The sequence below is a fragment of the Haemaphysalis longicornis genome, unplaced genomic scaffold (assembly GCF_048455015.1).
Source record: "Haemaphysalis longicornis isolate Haplotype H1 unplaced genomic scaffold, Haemaphysalis longicornis Haplotype H1 scaffold_3, whole genome shotgun sequence".
NCBI classification, from domain to species: domain Eukaryota; kingdom Metazoa; phylum Arthropoda; class Arachnida; order Ixodida; family Ixodidae; genus Haemaphysalis; species Haemaphysalis longicornis.
In genome coordinates, this window is record NW_027526335.1 from 34,770,116 (window position 1) to 34,790,944 (window position 20,829).

Sequence of the window (20,829 nt, forward strand, 5' to 3'; positions counted from 1 at the left end):
CACACAAGAATGAAGACAGGGAAGGACAAAGTAAAAGCAGTGTCCTTGCACAAATCTGTTCTTTTTACCATAAACGAGATTTGAGGGCAGGCATTGTGTGCCACGGCTACCAGTTGGACACAAGAGGTGCAGCCTGTAAGCCCTACATCCACTAAGGCACATACTAATGATGGTCTGCCCTCGCTAGAGGAAGGCACACTGGCATCAGCTGGCCTCCTACAAAAGCGCTTGCATAAGTGCAGAGAAAACAGGCCAGCAGGAGAGGCACTTGTGCTTTGCACAGAGAGCCACAGCACCAGCCCATCTGTACATCCACATACAGCACCGTTCGAATGAGGCCACAAAAATTTGCACTAGGAATGTAAGCCATAGAAATCTTTCAGTGCACGCAAAAACAGACAGCAGCAAAATTGTAGCGCCCAGCAGGTGCACACAACGAGCAAGACTGCGCATGAAGAAAACAAATCAAGCTTGCTTTTAAATGCACAACGTTACTCTCCACAAGGTAACAACGAATAAGAACAGAAATAAGGATATGACTACCACATAGAAGCATTAAAAAGTGACGCACCGCTTTGAAATGAGGTACCTGACCAGATGCAATATGCAAGCCCAGCACGGTATGCATGAGACAAACTCAGTCAGTCAGAGATTCTTAGAGTGAATGGCAAACATATGATCAGAATTGTGGGCTAACTTGGGATATTCTGAGCAGCTTCTGTGCAGAGTTTTTTTGCCAACGAAAGTTTTAAACGTGGAGGGAAGACTAGAGGAGATTGGTGAAGCTGCATAATCAAGCGTGCCGATTGCAGCCAGGAGGGAGGAAGCCAAAGGTCCTAGGAGAGACCAGCTAAGTACGCGGCAGGCCAGCTGAGTGAGCACCGGGAAGCGTGGTGTGGCGAGGCAGCAGCTCACGCCATGCCCAGCTTGGAGTCGGGGGGCTGGTAGTGGGGCGGGGCCTCGGGGTAGCCCGGCTGGACCATGTAGGTGCTCGGCACGGGCCCCGGGGTCATGCCGACATGCGGTGGGTTGCGGCCGGCAAAGGCCAGCTGCTTGTAGAAGGACAGCACCACCAGGAAGAAGTAGATCTGCACACACAGACGGGCAGCTCTGAAGCTGGCACCACAAGCTGGCCTTCCGCAATGCCAACATACACTCTAGGGCACCCAATCTGTGGGGGTGGACACACTGAAGGAAGGGAAGGGGGGGGGGGGGGGGCAAACACTGGCTAGCTCTGTGTGGCCTGCTTCCCACGCAGCCCTGGTACAGCCAAAGCTTGTGACAGATTAAAGGGGTCCTGAAATACCTTCCACCGATGCATGGATATACATGTGACCAAATAAAGCAATGTATTAGCAATCTCTTCCCGCAAGAATTTTGTTAAAGCGATGAGTAATAGCTGAGAAATCGTAAATCAAAAACCGCTCATTATTGTCGTGCCGCGTTTCCTCCTCCGTTTGCTGTTGACGGCGCGCGAGCCTTCCCTTTCATGATGCTGCGCTCGTCAGCGGTGATCTACTTCCGCTATGGTGCTCCTCAGACTGCCGTCTGCTACGGGCAAGCTTTGTTGACACCATGAATCCCGCACTCTGCTGAAGGCTGGAAAAGCGAACGAAAAATCTGGCCGCATTTGTGCAGCGGCTTGGCCTTGCCCTTTCGCAGTGTACGTTGCTGCAGTTGCTATCGGCGGCACGCGACTATTTATCGGCGGCGAACTCGCAGCCGCTCGGGGAGGATCGTGCGCTCTGTCCCTTTCATGCACCGCGCACTGTTTATCCAAAAAGCGCCGTATCAGATGTGGCCCCGCTGGTGCCGGGTCTTATTTTGCGGTGGTGGTAATTCCTGCCGGCGGCATGTGAAAAAGACATTTTAAACCGATACAGAACCCGTGCACAAAACGCTTCAATCATGTGACCAGTTCAGCTTGGGGTGACGCGTGGTGGAGAGCGGCAACGTTGGCAAAACATGCTCCGCCGCGGCTCTGAGCTTTCTAGCGCTGGAGCGAGTGCCATTTCTTTGACAATCTCAAACATCGGTTGCCTTGGCAACAAGGCACAAACCTCTCCAGAAGTCAGTTACGGTTGCGTAATCCCGGTTCAGCTCGGGGCCCCACCTCGCGACATGTGGGCACTGCAGGCGTACCACTCACTCCCATTGGGAAGTACGAGATGCGTTTGGCATTACAGGAGGCGATGGTGTGTGTGTTGTGGACGCCTTTGTTTCGCGATGAAATGCGATGTTGTGCTTCTGCGGGTGGATAGTGCTTCCCATGGTTTGGATTATCTTTCTCGAGCGACGTATGACTCAACCTCGCATGGGGTATGTGCAGTGTACGTGGCTAAAAGCCATCTCGGCTTGTGCGCCAGAGTTAAAGGGACACTGAAGTGATTTGAAACATTGCGGGATTACTAGCGCAAATTGTAGTCCGGAGCCCACAGGCCATGTTTCGACCACTCTGAGCGCGTTTACGCTAATTTATTTAGTAGAAGAAGCAATTCCAAAATGCTGTCCTCTCTGCACCCTCGCCCATTTTTTGTGGAGTTTTCGTGTGACGTCAGGAGGAGACTAGCTGGCAATTGGCTGCGCTACTGCACGGTTCGCCGACCTTCCGATCGAGTCAGTCGGCACAGCATTTAGACCGCCGGCCGCCGACGGGTCGTCGCAATTGGCTCGCTCAATTGAAACTAAGCCACCACACGTCTGTGAATGAAAGAATGTGCCTTTCTTTACTTAGTTTGTACACTGTATCTAGCTCCAAGTCGAGTCAAGGTCGCCTCCCACAAGCGCTGCACAAGGGCACATGCGACGCTTCGCTGACTTTACACTAGTAGGAAAATCTAAGGCCACTTGAAGGCGGGAGAAGAGTCAACGAAGTTAATATTGGTACTAAGAAAATAAAATCAACTGAAACTTTTAGTGTACAGCGCAAAACTAGGGAGCAGGAAGCACTTTTTTGCGCTGGGTGAACAAGCACAGCGGTCAGCAGCACGACCGCACATCTGCGAACGCTTTTCCGTCCAAGAAATGCAATTGCTAGACGTGAGATATTGTGGAAGTTTGGGGGACGCTTACTGCACGGGCGCTATAAGACAAATAGTCACCTAAAGTACTTCAAATGATAAGGCTAAATTGATTGATTGATTGTAGGGGTTAACACGCCGACGCAACGCAGGCGATGAGGCGCGCCGTAGTGGAGGGCTCCGGATTAATTTTGACCACCTGGGGACCTTTAACGTGCGCCGAAATCTCATACACACGGGCGTTTTCGCTTTTCGCCTCCATCAGAAAAGCGGCCGCCGCGGCAGGGAATCGAACCCGCGACCTCGTGCTCAGCAGCGCAACGCCTTAGCCACTGAGCCACCGCGGCGGGTGATAAGGCTAAATAAAAGTGTAAACTGGTTATACATTATATACCTTATATATCCAGCCTCGACAGAGTCGGCTGTAGATAATTCAGGGCGTTTGATTTGCTGTGACCTTGTCCTTGGGGGTGTTGAATGGCATATCATTTGCCTCTATGCACCAGTTAATTGTCGAGAACATACCTTTTTCTTGTCGCTTGGGCAGTTCCTTCGAACACAACGAAATCTTCTCTTTATGGGCGATTTCAACTGTGCCTGCAGTGAGCATGATCGTTCTAGGCCAGCTGTGCGCTATGACCGCAGTGCAGCCACACTGGCCGATTTAGTGCATGAGCATGGTCTTGTTGATGTCGGTCAGATGAAAGGAAGTGCAGTGCACTTTACTCATTTTCAGTGCAGTTCAAATGCCCGCCTTGACAGGATATATATATCAGCAGAGGAAGTTTCTGGCGTTTCGGACTATAATGTACGTCCAATATTTTTTACTGACCACTGTATGGTCTCAATCTACTTCGGTAGGTCAAGACCACGTAACAAGCCCACTCAATGGGATCTGTGGAAACTTAATACCTCTCTACTGGCTGACGAAATTTTTTGCAAAAGGGTATCTGATTGCTTACAGCATATTCTAACAACTCCCGAACTATCTCTTTATCAGAAATTGGATCTCTTTAAACAGGAAATTAGGAATGACGCAATAGAGGAGTCAACTCGGCTTTCATTTTTAAAACGCTTTCATGTACGTGAACTTTCCCGTACATTGGTGGCGCTTCACGAACTGGAAGCAGTCAATGCGGGATCAACTTTGGAAGAAATTGGGATTGTTAAAGGACAATTGCAAAAATATGTAACTGAAAAGTATCATGGTGACTTAATTCGGTCCAGAACTGAAAGGTTCTTTGATAGTTATCCTTCTCGCCGGTGTCTTAGTGATGAGCGCCAATCCGCACTTGCAAAGGAGATAATTGAAATTTATTATAACGGTGTTAGGTATACTGAAGCTAATGAAATAGTCAGTGCTTTCCACGCACATTACAGCACTTTATTTGGGGGGTCTAGTATTAATACTCGGCAATTAAAGTTTCAATCCCTTATTGACTTACTTCCCAGGCTTACAAAGGACGAGTGCACGATGGTGTCAGGGCCTATTACACTGGAGGAAGTTAAGGATGCCATCTCCGCACTTAAGACTACCGTATTTACTCGCATAATCCTCGCACTTTTTTTTCGGAAAAGTCAATGCAAAGTTAGGGGTGCGAGAATTATGTGGGGAAAAAAAAATCCGGTGCACAGTGTTGCCAATTTGCCTTATGCCAATCCCACTAAATGTAGCGGTCATTTTTTGTATAGGTAAGCTCAGTGTTGCCAACAGCAGCTATTTCTTTTTATTTTATTTGTACAATGTAAACAGCCTCCCGTCGATCAGCGATCATGAAATTGCCGCCTTTGCTTTCTGGCGCGCGCCCTATCTCGTCGTATGTGCGTGCCCTACTCCAGTAACGCACATTGAAGTCGGTGATGCCGACGTGCCTGCCTGCGGCACGGTTGCCGTGTTCGATCGCGTACTCTTTCGCTTTCAATTTTAAAGCGGCAGTGTAGCTGGCGTTCCTCCCCATGGCGAAGCGGCACCAAGCACAAAGCAATTAGATCAAAAAGTTCTCAAAACGGCAGCAAGCTATCCACCACTGACGCGAGTAACTCACTGACTGCTGCCGCTCAACGGCGGGACCACGATGGCGACACGACGACACGACAGCGGGCTGCGCGAACACCGTCTATAACCGCACCGCACGCGAACACCGCACGTGAAACATGCGCGAAACCGGCTCAAGGACAGTGTGAGTAGCGTGTTAGGGCGCCTGTTAGAGAGTAGCCATGCAGGTTGTTAGGGCGCCTGGATGGCCTTGGATACACAGCGCTCTCCGCCGAACGGAGAGGCGGCGTGGGAGAGCGCGCGTTGGAGAGCGCGTGCACCATGCGGGTTTCGCGAGCAGGCAACTTTCGCCGCTGCAAAGTTGGGGGTGCGAGGATTATGCGAGGAACCAAAAAATTCAAGTTTTGGTGGCTCACACTAGGGGTGCGAGGATTACGCGAGTGTGAGGATTACGCGAGTAAATACGGTAACAAGACCCCAGGGCCAGATGGCCTTGGTGGGGAGTTCTATCAAAAGTTCTAGTATCCTTGCTCCAGTTCTCTTGGACGTATTTACGGCTGCCTATGATCATAATATCTTGCCGCCAACCTTTTATTCAGGACACACGGTGCTAATCCCCAAAACTGCGGATGCAGAAAAACTAAGGTATGTAGAGGGTTACCGACCAATCTCCCTCAGCAACGTTGACTACAAAATTTTTGCAAAAATTTTATCTAGGCACCTTCAATTTGTAATCACTAGTTTAGTGGGGTCCCACCAAACTTGCGGTACTTGGGGCAGGAGTATTCACACAAATATTCATATCGCTCGTTCTGTCTTGGAGTGCGTGTCCGATTCGGTAGATCAGGTGGCCCTAATACAAATTGACCTTGCAAAAGCGTTTGATCGGGTTTCTCATGATTTCTTATTCGCACTTCTGGCAGCAGTCAACTTAGGTGATGTGTTATATAAGGGCATCAAGCTGTGCTATGATCGGTGCAGTACACAGCTTATCGTCAATCGTATTCTGTCTGAGCCGATTGCGATCAAGTCGTCTGTCAGACAAGGCTGCCCCCTGTCACCGTTGCTGTTTGCATTGTACCTCGAGCCTCTTTGTCTCAGCATTCAGCAGAGTCAAAGAGTGAAAGGTTTTTGCTTACAATCATGCGAAGTTAAGGTGCTTGCTTATGCAGATGATATAGCTTTTTTTTTGCGCTGACAAAAGGAGTGTCCAGGAAGCCCTTACAGTGACGAAGCAGTTCTGCGATGTGTCTGGAGCGGATGTTAATATGGAAAAAACTAAGGGATTTTGGATCGGACAATGGGGAACAAAACCATCCAGATTCGCTGGTATTATTTGGGATAGCGCCCCACTTCAGTACCTCGGCGTGCCGTTACATCAAATACGGAACACAGGGCCTCATTGGTCATCAGCGCTCACGCAAGTTAACCGTGCATCGCAGGCATGGAATGGGCGAGACCTCTCTGTGTTTGCACGTGCAAGAGTGTGTAACGCCTTCCTTGCCACAAAGCTCCTTTATGTGCTTCAAGTGCTTCATTGTGCGCGAGCAAAAGTTCAGGCCCTACATAAGAGTTTTTGCAACATTTGTGTGGGGCTCTCAATGGGAACCTATGCGCAGGGACAACTTGTTTCTTCCTTTAAAGGCAGGGGGTGTTGGGCTCATGCATTTGTTTGTGCACCAACTCGTGTCTCGTTTTTTCTTCTACAAATTGGTTGATCACCCACTTTTACTAACTGTACTTCAGCAGCGCATAAGTTCCCATTGGCCTTTTTTGCTTGTATGTACAGGTGAAGTCAATAAGAAGCCTCCATGGGGATTTCTCAAAGAGGTCGTGGAGTCATTTAACTTTCTTACCGCGCGGTTTTCCTTGGAATATCTGTTCAGCATGTCGAGAAAAACTATGACGAACACTCTTATTGAAAGTCTATTCCCGGTGCCTGTTTATCGCCACAATTACTTAGGCCACCAGAAAAGCAATGTTTTAAAACGCGTAATGAGCATGTGTATCCCGCCAAATGCAAAAACATTTTTCTTCAAGCTTCATTCTTCCACACTCCCAGTTAAGACATGGCTACGCGAAAAAGGAATGTCTATTCCTTGGTCAGACAATTGTCGCCTCTGTAATCAACCAGAGACAATTGATCATTGTTTTGTGTTGTGCCGGGACGCTGTGTTCTTCTGGGACGTTTTGCAGCGGACACTAAAAAAGGACATTGACATCACCCCATACACCATTCGCTTCCTGCCACTTGAAGATGTTAATCGGGTGCCATATGACGTTTTCGTTCTCCTAGGATTGTTTAGCTTGTGGAAGTGCCGCATGACTGATCGGCATGCGGAACCCCCTAGGCCGACCAAGTGCATCTTTCGGGAACAGGCGGCGTTGGTGCGGAGCGTTTGTGCTGCGCAGAGTGATCCACCAGAGTGGCTGCCTCTTTGGGATGCGTGCGTTTGCTTGCCTGAGTTTTGATCTTTGTTCGACTGATGTCCTTGCCCTTTGCTGTGTGTTAGTCTTTATATTGTGTGTTAAGTGTCTCGTCTTTTGAAGTTTTCTAAAATTTCCATGCATTAAAAGAAAAAACAACAAAAAAAAAAGGCCTGTGGCCGAGTGGTCTAAGGCGCTAGGTTATCGTTTTTCAAGTCGCAAGTTTGAATCCCCGAGGGTGCATCACTTTTTTTTTTTGCCAGTTGATTTTTCCGTTTTCGGCCAATGTTTTCTAAACTGAGTTCACCATTTTTGGGCCGTAACGTTCACTGTTCCACGAGCAAGTTTGCAGAACGCGCGCAGACTGCCACTGACGCTCTAGCGAGTTCTCGTAAGCGTGCTGCTGCTTGCAGGCAGTGGGCACAGGTCTGAATCAGCACACCCTTGGCCTGGTGCGAACACGCTTTTTACGATACAGGAATGAGTGAGGCAAGCTCCGAATATGAGGGAAAAGCGCATGGCATTTGAGCGTCAGCGGTGACGCGGAGGGCGTCATCCACTGCGTAGGCCTCGGCTAGCGATTTCTACGATTCCAAGCCGTCCTGGGAGGCTTATCTAAGGCATTTTACAGCCGACAATACGGCAGAAGGGCAGTACGGCGATTACTGAAATATCGAGAAGGCCCATCCAACGATGCCGTCGGATGTCAAACATGTTTTACAGAACCGAAACCGAAACTTGTTTGAATGCTAACCTCGGACATCGTCCAATCACGGTGCCATTTCCTCGCGACGTCACAGCTTTAGTTGGTGCGGCCGCAACAGACCGCGCATGGTAGTTTTAGATGCAACGCATCTCATGCTCGCCCCTCTGTCCTTCCTGCGTCTGTCCGGCGTTGTCCGCACAGCTGCGCCTCTCCTCCTCTCCTCTCTCCGATAGCAAACACTCTCTCCCAAACAGCTGCGGGTTGGCGCAGCGCGCTCTCACTCCGTTGCTAGGCGCCGGTGGGTGGCGCTGCGCATGTTCAGTACTCTCTCTCCGCGCTCTCCTCTCCTTCGGGTGCTGTGAATATAAAGCGGCATACCGCGCTCCGACGGTCTCAGTCGACAGTCGTCCGCGTTACGCTTGCACTCTCTCGCAGTACTCGACGATTGCTTGATGCAATCGTCGAGCCCCTAACTGTGCACTTTACGGACCACAAGGCACTCATTCTCGTCTGCAATAAAGACCGTACCTGAGCATACGTGTACTGCATGTGCATTGCATGGTGAAAATGGAAAATTATGCCCACCTCCCCTTCGCGTGAGAATCCCTGCTATAAGCGTAATCAATACGATGGAAAACGCCAATGGAACCCCCCATGAGATGCGTTGCATCACACCAGGGTTCCAGCGAGGGGAGGTGGGCGTAATTTTTTTTCTTCTTTCCCGCTTTATAAAATAATTAACGACTTATCAACCGGATAAATGATGAAAAGTGTGGTAATTTGGTCCAGTCTACGCAGTGAAAGCAAAACCGGGAGCTTGGCAAATTCACTTCAGTGTCCCTTTAAGTGACTTGCTGTTCGTCCCCGCAAACCGCACGCGAGGCGAGTGCCAAATTTATGATGGGCAGGAGGAGGCAACCCATCGTCTGTCAATCGCGGTTCAGACTTCCAACGCATCTTGTGACGTTGTGTTTGTTCGAAACGCATCTATGGATTGTTTTGAAGTTGAATAAAATGTATCCGTCAAACCCGGGCATTCAGCTCAGGGCGTTCTCTGCGATTGCACGAAAGAAGTGCCACGGGGCTTCAACGCTTTCTTTATGGAATGTACTCAGGTAAGAGAATATCCATGTCGTGTTATGGCCGTGTTGCATTCAATACGAACGGTTAAGCGTTTGTTTACACTTGTTTCGTTTGTCGTAAAATGTCCAAGCACTCCGGCACTCCGCTGGCAAATCAGCCGGCGAGCCGACGCTGAGCAGACGCCTCATCTCTTTGCCAGAAGTGCGTGAAAAAGCCGCCCAATAGTAGGATGTCTAGCTCATGACTAACATCTGGGAATCGATGATGTAGACATGTGAAGATGGCAGCGTCCAAAAACACGAAGGGAAGGGTGAGAAAAAAGCGACAAAATTTGCAGCAAAAGTGTGAGCTTTCCGCTGCGCGTAAAAGAGTAATACTTGGCACCAGGGACGTACCCAGAGGGGCGGCCCGGGGGGCCCGGGCCCCCCCCGAAATTTTTTGGGCCATACCCCCCTTTCCCGCGCCACCTCTCATCGTCCCTCGCACACATTGTAAAGCGACGCCATACAAATCCTGGGCTTGATAGCTATTTCAGGCGTTTTTTATTTTCGGAATGAGCCAAATCTACCTAAGCAGAATTTGAGGGGGAAAAATGAAAGTTTGGAACCGGACCTAAATGCAGTGCTGTCAAAACTATTAAATGACATGTTTCACATGTCAGCTAGGGGAAATCTATAGCGACAAGAAATTAAGAATTATGCGGAGAATTTGAGCAATATTAAGATAAGTTCAGATTTGGCTCGTACTCATTTGAAACAGACATGTTGGTGCGGCATTCTTATGAAAACTTTATTGGAATCGACTTTCAAGAAAGGTACGATACAGTTTTAAGCAAAAAAGGCAATAAACATGCAACAGAGCTCAAAAAACAGCTCTTTTTGAATCGCTTAGTATGGTACTTTTTTGGGCACGCCTGAAAACACTCATAAAGCTCTTCATTGCCTTGCCATAAATTTCCAAAACGCTTTACAAGAAGCCTGCTCAAATCATCTTCCATGGCATGCCATGGCTTGTAAGAGGCAGCTAATTTGTTAGGTACGTAAATGGGAAATATGGGAGTAATAACAATAATAATAACAACCAGATTTCGTTCACTTCCGCTTCCGTTCACGTTATCGTAGTCGTGTGTCGGCAAATCATTTGCCGATCTCCTCATTGCTGTCTGAACTCATGGTAAGACAGCTCTCAAAAGCAAGAACAAAAATTGACGCAAAAACGCACAAAACAGCCCGAAACGTCACACCAACGCGAAATCCCATTGGGCAAATGGATTTGGCTCATTTTGATCCATGCCACAGCAGGGTCTGGCTCATTTTCCACACGACGTAAGATCTGCGTACACGTTTGCAGGGAATTGTCTCAACTATTTATTTGCCACATTTTTTTTAGGGGAAAGTTGCCGGGATTTTCTTGGCAGTGCAGTTTTACCCGACTTAGTTTTGGTTTGTGGATTAGGTTCATTTCGAAAAAAAAGATGAATCATTTGGTGGTCAACGTGGGATTAAAAAAAAAACAGGCGAGGTATGTTTGCTCCGTTTACGCGGAAGCCAGTACCGCTGTACACTGGCTTCGTGCTCTGCTGCCAGCCTGCGACTTGCAATTCGCTGCACCCCCTTTACCCTGTTTGTCTGCAATTGGTGCTTCGGTTCTCTCAGACAGCAGTAACTTATCGCTTGTTTCGCCAGGGTGGCGGTTTCAGCGGCTCGGGTCGCACGTGTTTTGGTGGGGAAGAAAATGTTTGTCTTTGAACATTCAACAAATCCCTCCATCCTAGCGCGCCGTGGTGTCGGCCGATACTATCGCCCATGCCTGGTGTTTGTGGCTCAACGAATTCCTTCCCTGAGCCGGACTCACAGCGCGTTTTTCACTAGTTTTCGTGGAAATGCTGCTTTTGTGTTTGTCGGTAAGAAGAATAAGAAATCTTCTTGCCGCCGAGAAACCCGCTGTAGGGTTTCTCTGCGCAATGCCTTCCAACATCGGGCTCGCGCACGTGTGCAGCATCTGCCGAACAAGCCAAGGCGACACAAGGGCTTGGAACCGGATGGCGACGAGCGGAGTGGCGCAAGGGGATGCTTGACCCGACCGTCCGGCGCCTCTAACATTACGCCCGCTTAGGGAAAGCTACCGTGGGAGTACAAAAGCCTTGTTCCACAGTCGGCGCGTCCGTCTGGACAAGAAGGATCGCTCAAAAATGAAGCGCAACAACGTTACCAATCCCGGCGACGGCAGGATGACAAAGTGAAGGCGCGCATCGCAGTTGTACGGCGGCAAGAGACACCGGCGGCATTCCGTTGGACAACTAAAGGCAGTGACAGCGGCACTGTTGATTGACAGCCATTGTGGTTAATGGCTGCTATGGACAACGGCGGTGTAGTGATGCCAGCGCCGGTGGACCCCGTCGGGGCGATGACCCTTCTCCCTTCTCGCCGCTTTGCCGTGTCCCCCAAGCCGTCGGCGGAGTGGCAGCCCTTTGGGACGGCCTTGCCGGCGACTGTCTACGCGGCTTTTGGGAAGACTCGTTTCCTCCCGACTTTCTGGGGCGGCGGACAGGGGAGAGGGGGGGGGTCAAAATCCTAATTGGTACGTGTGTTGCTGTGTGGAGGCTGCTTCGCTTGCGGCTGCATGTGCAATTTTGCTGAGTTTGTCCGGAGCTGCGGCCAAGAGCGGTCGCATGAAGACTTGCTCTCATGGCAGTTTCTGCGCGCCAGAGCCCCACGAATTTCTCGCCAACTGCGCAGCGGTTTGGCACCCGTTTTGGCCCCCGGGCCCCCATCAGGGATCATGCCGCGATACCCTTTTTATGCTCTGCGGCACCTTTTAATTGTAATCCAGTTTTCATTACCATGTGTCACCTTATGTGAATGCTTCGTCGTCTCCTGTAAATAAGTGTAAATAGACTTTTTCTTTATCATCTACTTGCCTCGTCCCATCATCGGGTCCTTCACCATCCTCCACGACGACACCACCCAGCTCAACAACGAACCAAACTTTACTGGCGGGTTTACGGACCCCGAGCTGCATTCCTATGCACAGTCCTGGAGAACAGCGGGCTTCAGCGGGGATGGGCACGGAGTTTAAGTGGCCAATGGTCAACATGAGAGAGATGGGGTGCCGCGGGTGAACGGTGAAAATGAACCCGGGCCGGACATCTCGACGGACCCCAACCAGACTTTTGGCTGAGAGAAATTTCGGCTTGAAAATTGGACTGCGAACTGTGTCTTTGTATTAGAGAGGTTATGAAACCCCGGGTACATAAAATAGCTTATTCTCGGGATGTCGGAATATCGTCGAGGTGTCGGCAGAGAGTAACGAGTTTACTTCACCAGGGGGCCGAACGAGAGGACAGAGGAGAAACTCATTCCCGCCTTGCAGGACAAGCCACGCTGCGACGTCGAGGAAGCGACAAGGCGCATCCCTGGATATAACAAGGTTCTTTACAAAACTGCCAGAGGTAAGCGCTGACGCGCTGGCGCTTGCCACCGCTTTTTAACTACATTTCCTGCAGTCCAGTGCGTCTCGATACTGCAATTTCTGAGGCCTGAATAATTGATGCTTTGAATGGCAGACCGTTAAACGTCGAACTCGGAGGCTGTTTAAGGTAATAACACACGGAATTAGGCGTGTGACATCTCCGATTTACCTAGCATTTTGTTTCCTTCCTTCTTAACTAGTAGCCACATGTTTTGTTTGGAGAAAAATATGGAAGCGCAAGAGGGTTGCCACGGAGATCTGAACTCTCGAGTGCCTATGCACTTCCGTTTCTGCCGACTTCCATTGCGTATAACGTGCGGGATGCTCCGGAAATGTATAGTTACTATGCAGTACGCGTATTTATTCCCGTAAATATTGTAATTACTGCCGTTCTTTTTTTTTTAATTTTGGAAACTTTGCGTAGGGATATTTAACATGCGCAGAAATCTCGAACATACGAGTGTTTTTGCTTTTCGCCTCCATCACAAGGGCGGATACAGTTAATTTCATTTCTCTATGCAGGTTTACGCGCATTTATGGTAAAAGCTGCGCGTTTATCGTGTTTGTACTAGTAACGGCAGGCACCCTTGCCCTCTCCCCTGATTTGCACAGAAAAGTTACCTCGGGTTGGGCCCCCCCCGAAAAAAAATCCTGGGTACGTGCCTGCTTGGCACAGATGACGTTGACGACCCAATGTAACGATTGTGATACTTCATTTAGTGTGCTCAAAACGCCTTTCAGGGCTCCTTTAAATGGGCAACAGAACCAAAAGAGGAGGTGCCACAAAAAAAGCAGTAGCGCCAGCAGACTACCCTAAAAGGGTTAAATGGCGCTTCCCATCATGTGGACATCATGGCAGCACAGTGCCCATTCTAGAACCCCTGGAGCAGAGAGCCCATTCTGCACTGTAGCTAGGCTCCCTTGTTTGTTCCTGCTGCCTGCCGTCAGTGGACCGTACCTTGTGCAGCCTATGACCATCCCGCGCATCTATCTTTCAGTGATTACTGCTCACACCCTGGGACAACTGGGTACTCAATGCAGCCTCTCTGCATGGCTCATAGAGACAGGAGGGCTGGCACAAACTTAAGGCCCACATCAGGGCTGGCCGTTCTTTCACCCTTAATTCCCCAAGGCCCTAGAAGCCCATTTCCCAAGGCTGCTGCTACTACCACCGCTGGCAAAAAGCTGCACCCTCACATCTGCCCATCATATCGTGCGGAGAGCAACTTGCATGTCACTGCACACGCAATGGGCTGTGCTCCGCACCACCACTGGATAACTCACCTGCAGGGCCAGTGTCAGCATCAGGGAAATGAGGAGCGCAACCAGCTCGATCATCCCCTGCAAGGCAATCAGTGTGCACACGTCAGGAGATGCTGGGAAGAAGATTGCGCGTGCACTCCAGATGCAAGGCAAATCGCTCCTCCAAAGTGTACGCATAACAATGTACAATCTAGGCCCCTGGGGTCCTGACCGAATTTTTCACAGGTGGCACAAAATGAAAATCTGCCGCTACATGCTGCTTTTTAAGTTAACTTATTTAGGGAGACACTTAACACTGGTTTTACAATTTCAATGGGTGGACTTGTCTTGCCTGGCTGCAGCAATGAACTCTCAAATTTGGGTTCATGCTCCACAATGTCTGGGTCATAAGACATCCCATGGTGGATGCCTCAGGAATACCGTATTCACTCAATTCTAAGCACCCCCTTTTTTCCTTGATCATGATGCCCCAATTGAAGGGGGTGCTTAGATTCGAAAAGCCTAAATTACTCCCCTCCCCAACCACTTTTTTCGCAGCCATATCTCAATGAGACAGGCGCAAGAAATACTGTTTTATTTGGCAAACATTCAAAAGAAAAATAAGCACAGACAGAGAACCTACTGCTGACGCCCGATACTCAGTCACCTTCACTTCCATTCGAGTCTTGTGCCGCTTGGGCCAACGCTCACAGTATCCCCTAGCAGGCTGTGCGCTGTTCTGTTGAAGCGGTTTTGAGTTGAAAACTTTATAAATGACTTGGCCACAATGTCAACTTGGGCCCGCTTCCACGTGTCTGAAATCCATCTTGCAATGCTTGCTTAGAAAGGGGGTTGCATAGATTTCCATGAAAACTCCCCCCCCCCCCCCCCCATTCCCCCCCCAAAGTAGGGGAGGGTGTTTAGAATTGCAAAAATGCGGTAATTCAAGAGCCAATGTTTGTTTGATGTGCACCAGGCATGCACAGTCGGCCAAATCTAACTAGCGTGCACGAGCAGCGATTTTTCTGTCTTATGGCGGTCTTAAGAAGGAACAGCCCAGCAGACAATGGGCCCAGCTGAGCGTGGGTTCTGAGCCTAAATTTATTCTTCTCGACCTGTTTGCAACTTGGCTTCCGTCATACGGCGCTGACGCATGAAAAGTCGCCGCTCGCAAACGCCAGTTAAAGATTTGGCTGACTGTACATAGGCAACCCTGCTATTTCATCTCAATGAAGTGGTTGGGCTCTGCAACAACCTCATGCCCTGCAGCATGAGCCACAAGAGGCATTCACTGAGACTTTACGAGCCAAGCCAATAACGAAGCAAATGGAAATCTGCACTTTTCATTTAATTCCCACGGCTACACGTGGCTGCAACGTCAGTTTCCTTGCTAGTATATTTTGCAGGAAACTAAGAGATGGTTCCCAGGCTTAAAGGGCCCCTGAGATGGATTACAAAGCGGTTTTGTTTGTCAGAAATCCACATTCCGTTCCTTGTAGAGGCAAGCCCCCCCCAAAATAGTAAGGATATTCGCTCACGCTAACAAAAGTCCAACAAGACAGAACTATTTGTTGGCCTGGCGACTTGCGACGACGTAGTTGTCAGACCTTGTCCAAGGTGCTCTCATTTCCTGGTCGGCCGCCTGAATTCGCTTCTATGTCTGCGATTTTCGACAGCAGCGCTTCTACCCGCAATTGTGTACAGCGTCGTTACCAAGTGGGTCGCACATAAAACGACGGTTTTTCTTTTTATTATTATTTATTTAGCTAGCTTCCCAGTTTTAACGGACTGAGAAGGAGGTCGGGAGTCAACTGTGGATGCACGAGATTTACCATAAACAGTAACCTACCGGCATAGGTTTAAAGGAGTAACCACATGCAGTGACGGCGATTAGCGATGCAAAACATAACTCAATCGTTAGAGCAAACAGGTAGGCAGGCGGCAGCGACCAGAATTTTTTAGACAAGTCGCCGGGGGTGGTAACAGCGACGCGCCTTCGCCGTTGCTCACCTTTTGCCGGCCAGAAGCAGTCCACAAGCAAGCAACAACAGATGGCATTGGCGGCAGTGTATTAAATGACAATTTTTTTCAGATGGGCAAGCGAAATCTCCGCCCCCACTCATGCTGAGCCTTGCCCACCTCAAACGGTTCAGATGTGTTTATGAACTTGCAAAGCTCACTCACGCCTTTGAAACTGTTCTAAGCAAGACAATATAGGTTACTGCGTAATTAATACAACATATTTTATTCATTTTATGGAGAAATATTCAGAGGAGGTGTGAATCCTAGTTCGCATGTTATTTGGTGGTAACTGTTCTACTAGATGGTGGCATCAACATCATGTTCTTTTTTTTTTTTTAAAGCTCTCCGGGAGGTGTGTACAACTATTTTTAAAGGAACATTGTTGCATTGTGAGAGTAACCTAGAACGTCCACAATTCAAGCTATTTCAAGTGTAAGCGAAAAGTTCTAGGCATGAAACTTGTGTAGCTTGAGACCAATTCGCTTTTGCTACTTCCATTACAGCAGCCAATAACCTGGAATGCAGAAACCACAAAAGGAGGGCTAACATGTCCTTTCGTTTTCAGCTGCAAACGGAAACTTGTTTCCAGCAATGCGGTAAACGGTAATGTGCGCAGAGGACACTAGGCAACATGGTTCGCTCAGAAGGCCGAGCGCATCCAACCACATTTTCCCACGATCATGACTTGATGGGAAGCAATGAAACGAAACTCCTTGCCAGGAGTTGTAGTTGCCACAACCACGGGCTACGCATGCTCTTTACTTCTATTACAGAAACAACGTTGATGCTACGCTCAAAACAGTGAATCATAGAAAAGAGTGCCAAGAATCATTCTGGGTAAAGAAGCGAAGAAAACAAATGGAACCGATGACACTCTTGTGCCAGAAACGGAGCGCTGATCGCTCACGCTGCACGAGTCGTTTCTCTGGCGCTCACTGTATCCTTGATTGTAGGGTTTAACGGGCCAACGCGACACAGGCGATGAGGCATGCCAAAGTGGAGGGCTCCGAATTAATTTTGACCACCTGGGGATCTTTAACGTGCACCGAAATCTCGTAGTTTTCACACGGGCATTTCTGCCTTTCGCCTCCATCAGAAAAGCGGCCGAAGCGGCCGAGAATCGAACCCGCGTCCTCGTGCTCAGTCACTGCATTCTTCCACCAAGAACAGGTGAGCATCGATCCAGGCTTGCAATTGCTTTAAACTATGGTATAACACAAATACCTGCCACTGTATAAACGCAGTCACACATGAAAGGTGTTTTTTGTAGCTTTCTGTTTTTACGCTCAAATAATTGCTTAAATCAAGGTTGGACTAGTATGTCAGAGATTAGTTCAAGAAATAGCCGTTGCGGTCCGACACCATCAACCCCTAAAAAAACCACATCCCAGGGGTAAATAAGAGAGACCATAAGGAAAAGCTGGCAGTAGTCGATATCTGCAAGTCATCCGAGCCCAGCGTTCTGTGCAGGTGTGTTCAGGGAATGTTGCTCACTCTGCAAAGAAATATTCTCCAACTGAAAAAGAAAGGTCTTCCTACACTCATAGAAGTTTTTATGCTAAGCAAATATTTTTTGCACTGAGCTGTGGTGCAATACGTTGGGGTGTAGGACCCCGTCAGGAGTGTGACCAGCTTGCTTGGAACCTAATTGTGGGGTGCAGTTCGGAGGTTTTCGGCAGGCAGTGGCTTTTGAGAGTGTGTCAACTGCAACAACTGACAAAACGCTGCCGACCTCGACTACTTACATTTTGTATCAAATACAGCCAAAGCTTCCACAGCACAAACAATGTGTTGACTTGCACAATATTTTTCACTGATGCTAAATCATGCGAGGCAATCTGCATCGCAGGCACTGCTGTCGCCGAGGTATTCTTGCAACAATATGGGACATACCAGTCCAAACTGGCTCAAAGAAGGGATGCCAACAACTCTGCCAGCACTATCCAAGACTCTTCACATGTAAAGAACCACTTTAAATCACCTCAAGGGACGCTATTTTAGCTCCGCCTTCCCCAACTGTGAAACCAGCAGTTCGTTTGCGGTTACCTGTTCGCATTTTGGCCATTTCGGTTTACAGAACAGTGAGGCTATGCACTTTTAAGTGTTGATCCCTCTGGGGGGAAGAGAGAAAGAAGGAAAGCCAGTGCATCCAGAGAAACAGGCACACTCACAACGCCCACGATGGCAACGATGAGGATGATGATGGTGATCCCCAGGATGAGCAGCAGGAGCCCCTCGAACACCAGGTAGGGAAGCAGCAGGTGGCGCTGATCCTGCACACACACGAGAAACACCGCAAAGCTGTCACGGCAATATGCCCCTGGAGACCGAGCAGGTGCACCCACAGCAGACATGTTGCCAGAAGTAGCCTTGTTGAATGAAGCTGGCTGGTAGCACCCCTCTTAACCTGGGCCGCTAGGAGTTCAAACAATGAAACAATCTGCGAAGGAAAGTTTGACATCCAGCTGAATGCAGCCGTACGGCTACAAAAAAAAGCTATACAGCTTCCTCAGAAACTTCGCAGTCGAAGAAAAATTCGTCTAGCTAGGAATGTATAGCTTTCCTTTGTAGCCGTACAGCTGCATTCAGGTGGATGTCAAACTTCCCTTCGCAGAAACCTACTCCACCTTGGGGATTGCCCCTAAATCTGGTCGAATGAAACAATCTGTAGAAAGAAAAAAGGATGTGCTCAACTTTGAACGGATTTAAAGATCCTGGTGCAGTAGAGCCTAGCTAACTCCAACATGGTTAACCCATGTGACTTGTGTTTTTACCCCTCTGAGTCACTCGAAATATACACCGCTAATGTATAGATATCCACCCTCCCTCATTAACCGTATTGGAGCGGGCTATGAGGCTGTGGGTTTCTTTGCCCAGACGTAACATCACAGAAGCAACTGATATTGAGGACGATTCAACAAGATGGCACAGCGCTCACAGCAACGTGAGCGTGCTCCCAGTTTCAAGAGTGTTGACCTTACACTTGCAACGCTGGAATGACCTCGTTCCCCAATGGCTTCTCTCGACTGCTTTGTCAGCCTACTCAAGCACTTGGTGTTTCTTTCCTTTGTTTCCATCGCATTTCCTGTGACAATCCGCCGTTCTCGGCGCTGTGTACCAACCTCTACTATGCCTGAGCCTGTACGCACAGTTTTGACGCTTCTTTTGTGTTTTGAGTGCGTGTGAAGTTTGAGTGACGAACTTAATGCCTGCATTTTTGTGGCACCAAACCGGAAATAGACCCCTCCACGTTTCGGAGAAAAGGGTGAAAACTCCCCGGCCTGTCGTATATCAAAGGCGGCCGAAAAGACGCCGCGAGCCGCCCCCCTCTCCGGGAGAGAGCGCGCCGCTTTCGTCGCGCTGTCCGCAGTAGAGTTGAGAGGGAACAATTATGCGCGATTTCTCATCGAGCGTAGTTTCAGTGATAGTGAACGGATTTTCACAATTCTTGCAGGAGGAGATTGCTGGGACAATAGACTTTGCCTTCAAATACATTCAGAGTAGTCGATGGTAAGTGTTGCAGGGTCCCTTTAAAGGTCTCCCGCACTACTGCTGATAAGCCCTTTTACTTTGCTCCATGCCTAGAAGCACTTTGAAAGCTTTAGATGAGCAGCTTGTCACGATTTCATCATCGCAGCAGACATCTCTTCTAGTTTATGCTTTGCTTTTGTTTCGATTGCCTTTCAATGGATTATTAAATGCTGCAATTGTAAGGACATTCACCCAACCTATATTGCGGCTACTGACCATGTCACTGAAATTCATGAACAATGACCAGACCAATAAAAGAGGGAAGAACCGGATTATGCACAAAAATAAATCAAAATCTGTGCTCTTATGCACCTGGCTTTTACCATTTCTTTTATACAAGAACTTTTGTGTTAGTTCTTCAATTATGAAACTGGTTTATCCAGGCTTCAGACACCCTGTCGAGGCATTTTCAAGGGTGCAGAGCAGCATGACACAGCAGCAACTTTTACAGCATCAGCTGTATTGAGAGTGCTGCGCCAAAACAACCTGCTATCGACTGTAGCAGGCACTGGGAAGCACAGAAGATCAGCACACTACCCTCACCCTTTCACTGAATCAGTGGACCAATGAGTGGTCTCGGGTTCATGTGACCACAGTACCTTGTTTCTTCCCACGTTCAGAGCAAGTCAATGTGTGACCATCAGTTCCACAGACCGTTTGCACTTCTTGGTAAAAAACTGCCCGCCAGCTGCGCTGAGTCTGAGTGCACGAACTCAATCTTTGCAAGAAATGGGATTTGGCAACACTTGAAGCAGAAATGGCTAAAGTACAAGTTGTGCACGTCAAGACATTTCCGAAAAGCTGATAGTGTCCATTTGCATCGCACTGCTTAACCACCCACCCAAATGTGTAAATGCATTCCGCTAAAGTGTAAATGACTGCTTACTTTAAAAATGAACGAAAGTATGGCCTCCACTGCATACTTTCACAACAATTTGCCCCTCTGCAAACAGACTAATTTAGAACAGACAACCAGTCTAGTTGGTAGTGGTTGCAGAACAACTTGACATAGCGCACACTTGACACAGACACGAGAAGGGAGTAAACAAACCACAGCACTGACTCGCAACTGAAATCTGAATGGAACTGACAGAATCATGTGACCGCGCATAAAGACGTCACAAACATGCGTGTTTTTTCCAACGCGTGCCAAGCACCAACCACATGTGTAAGCTGAATGCACCATTATTTTACAGAGCATTCTAAAAATGCAAACCCACTTTTTTGTAAATGAAGTGAAAGCACTGATACAGCCCTCCCACATTTTTCTTATATTGTACGCCTCAATGATTTCTCTTGTCAGCTGATCTCTGTTCACAGAAAACAGCTGT

The 20,829-nt window shown here is 48.7% G+C and overlaps 1 protein-coding gene across 1 annotated transcript in view; it reads right to left on the bottom strand.

The window, feature by feature from the left end:
• Positions 1 to 663: 663 nt before the first annotated feature.
• Positions 664 to 20,829, bottom strand: part of LOC144174261 (uncharacterized) — a 32,460-nt gene continuing 12,294 nt past the window's right edge. Inside the window, exons 4-6 of the mRNA XM_077702856.1 lie at positions 18,139 to 18,240; positions 13,988 to 14,044; positions 664 to 1,088 (exon numbers count right to left, since the gene is read on the bottom strand). Of these exons, the coding sequence (XP_077558982.1) occupies positions 912 to 1,088; positions 13,988 to 14,044; positions 18,139 to 18,240 (336 nt within the window). The 3' untranslated portion in view covers positions 664 to 911. The remainder of the gene's footprint in view (positions 1,089 to 13,987; positions 14,045 to 18,138; positions 18,241 to 20,829) is intronic.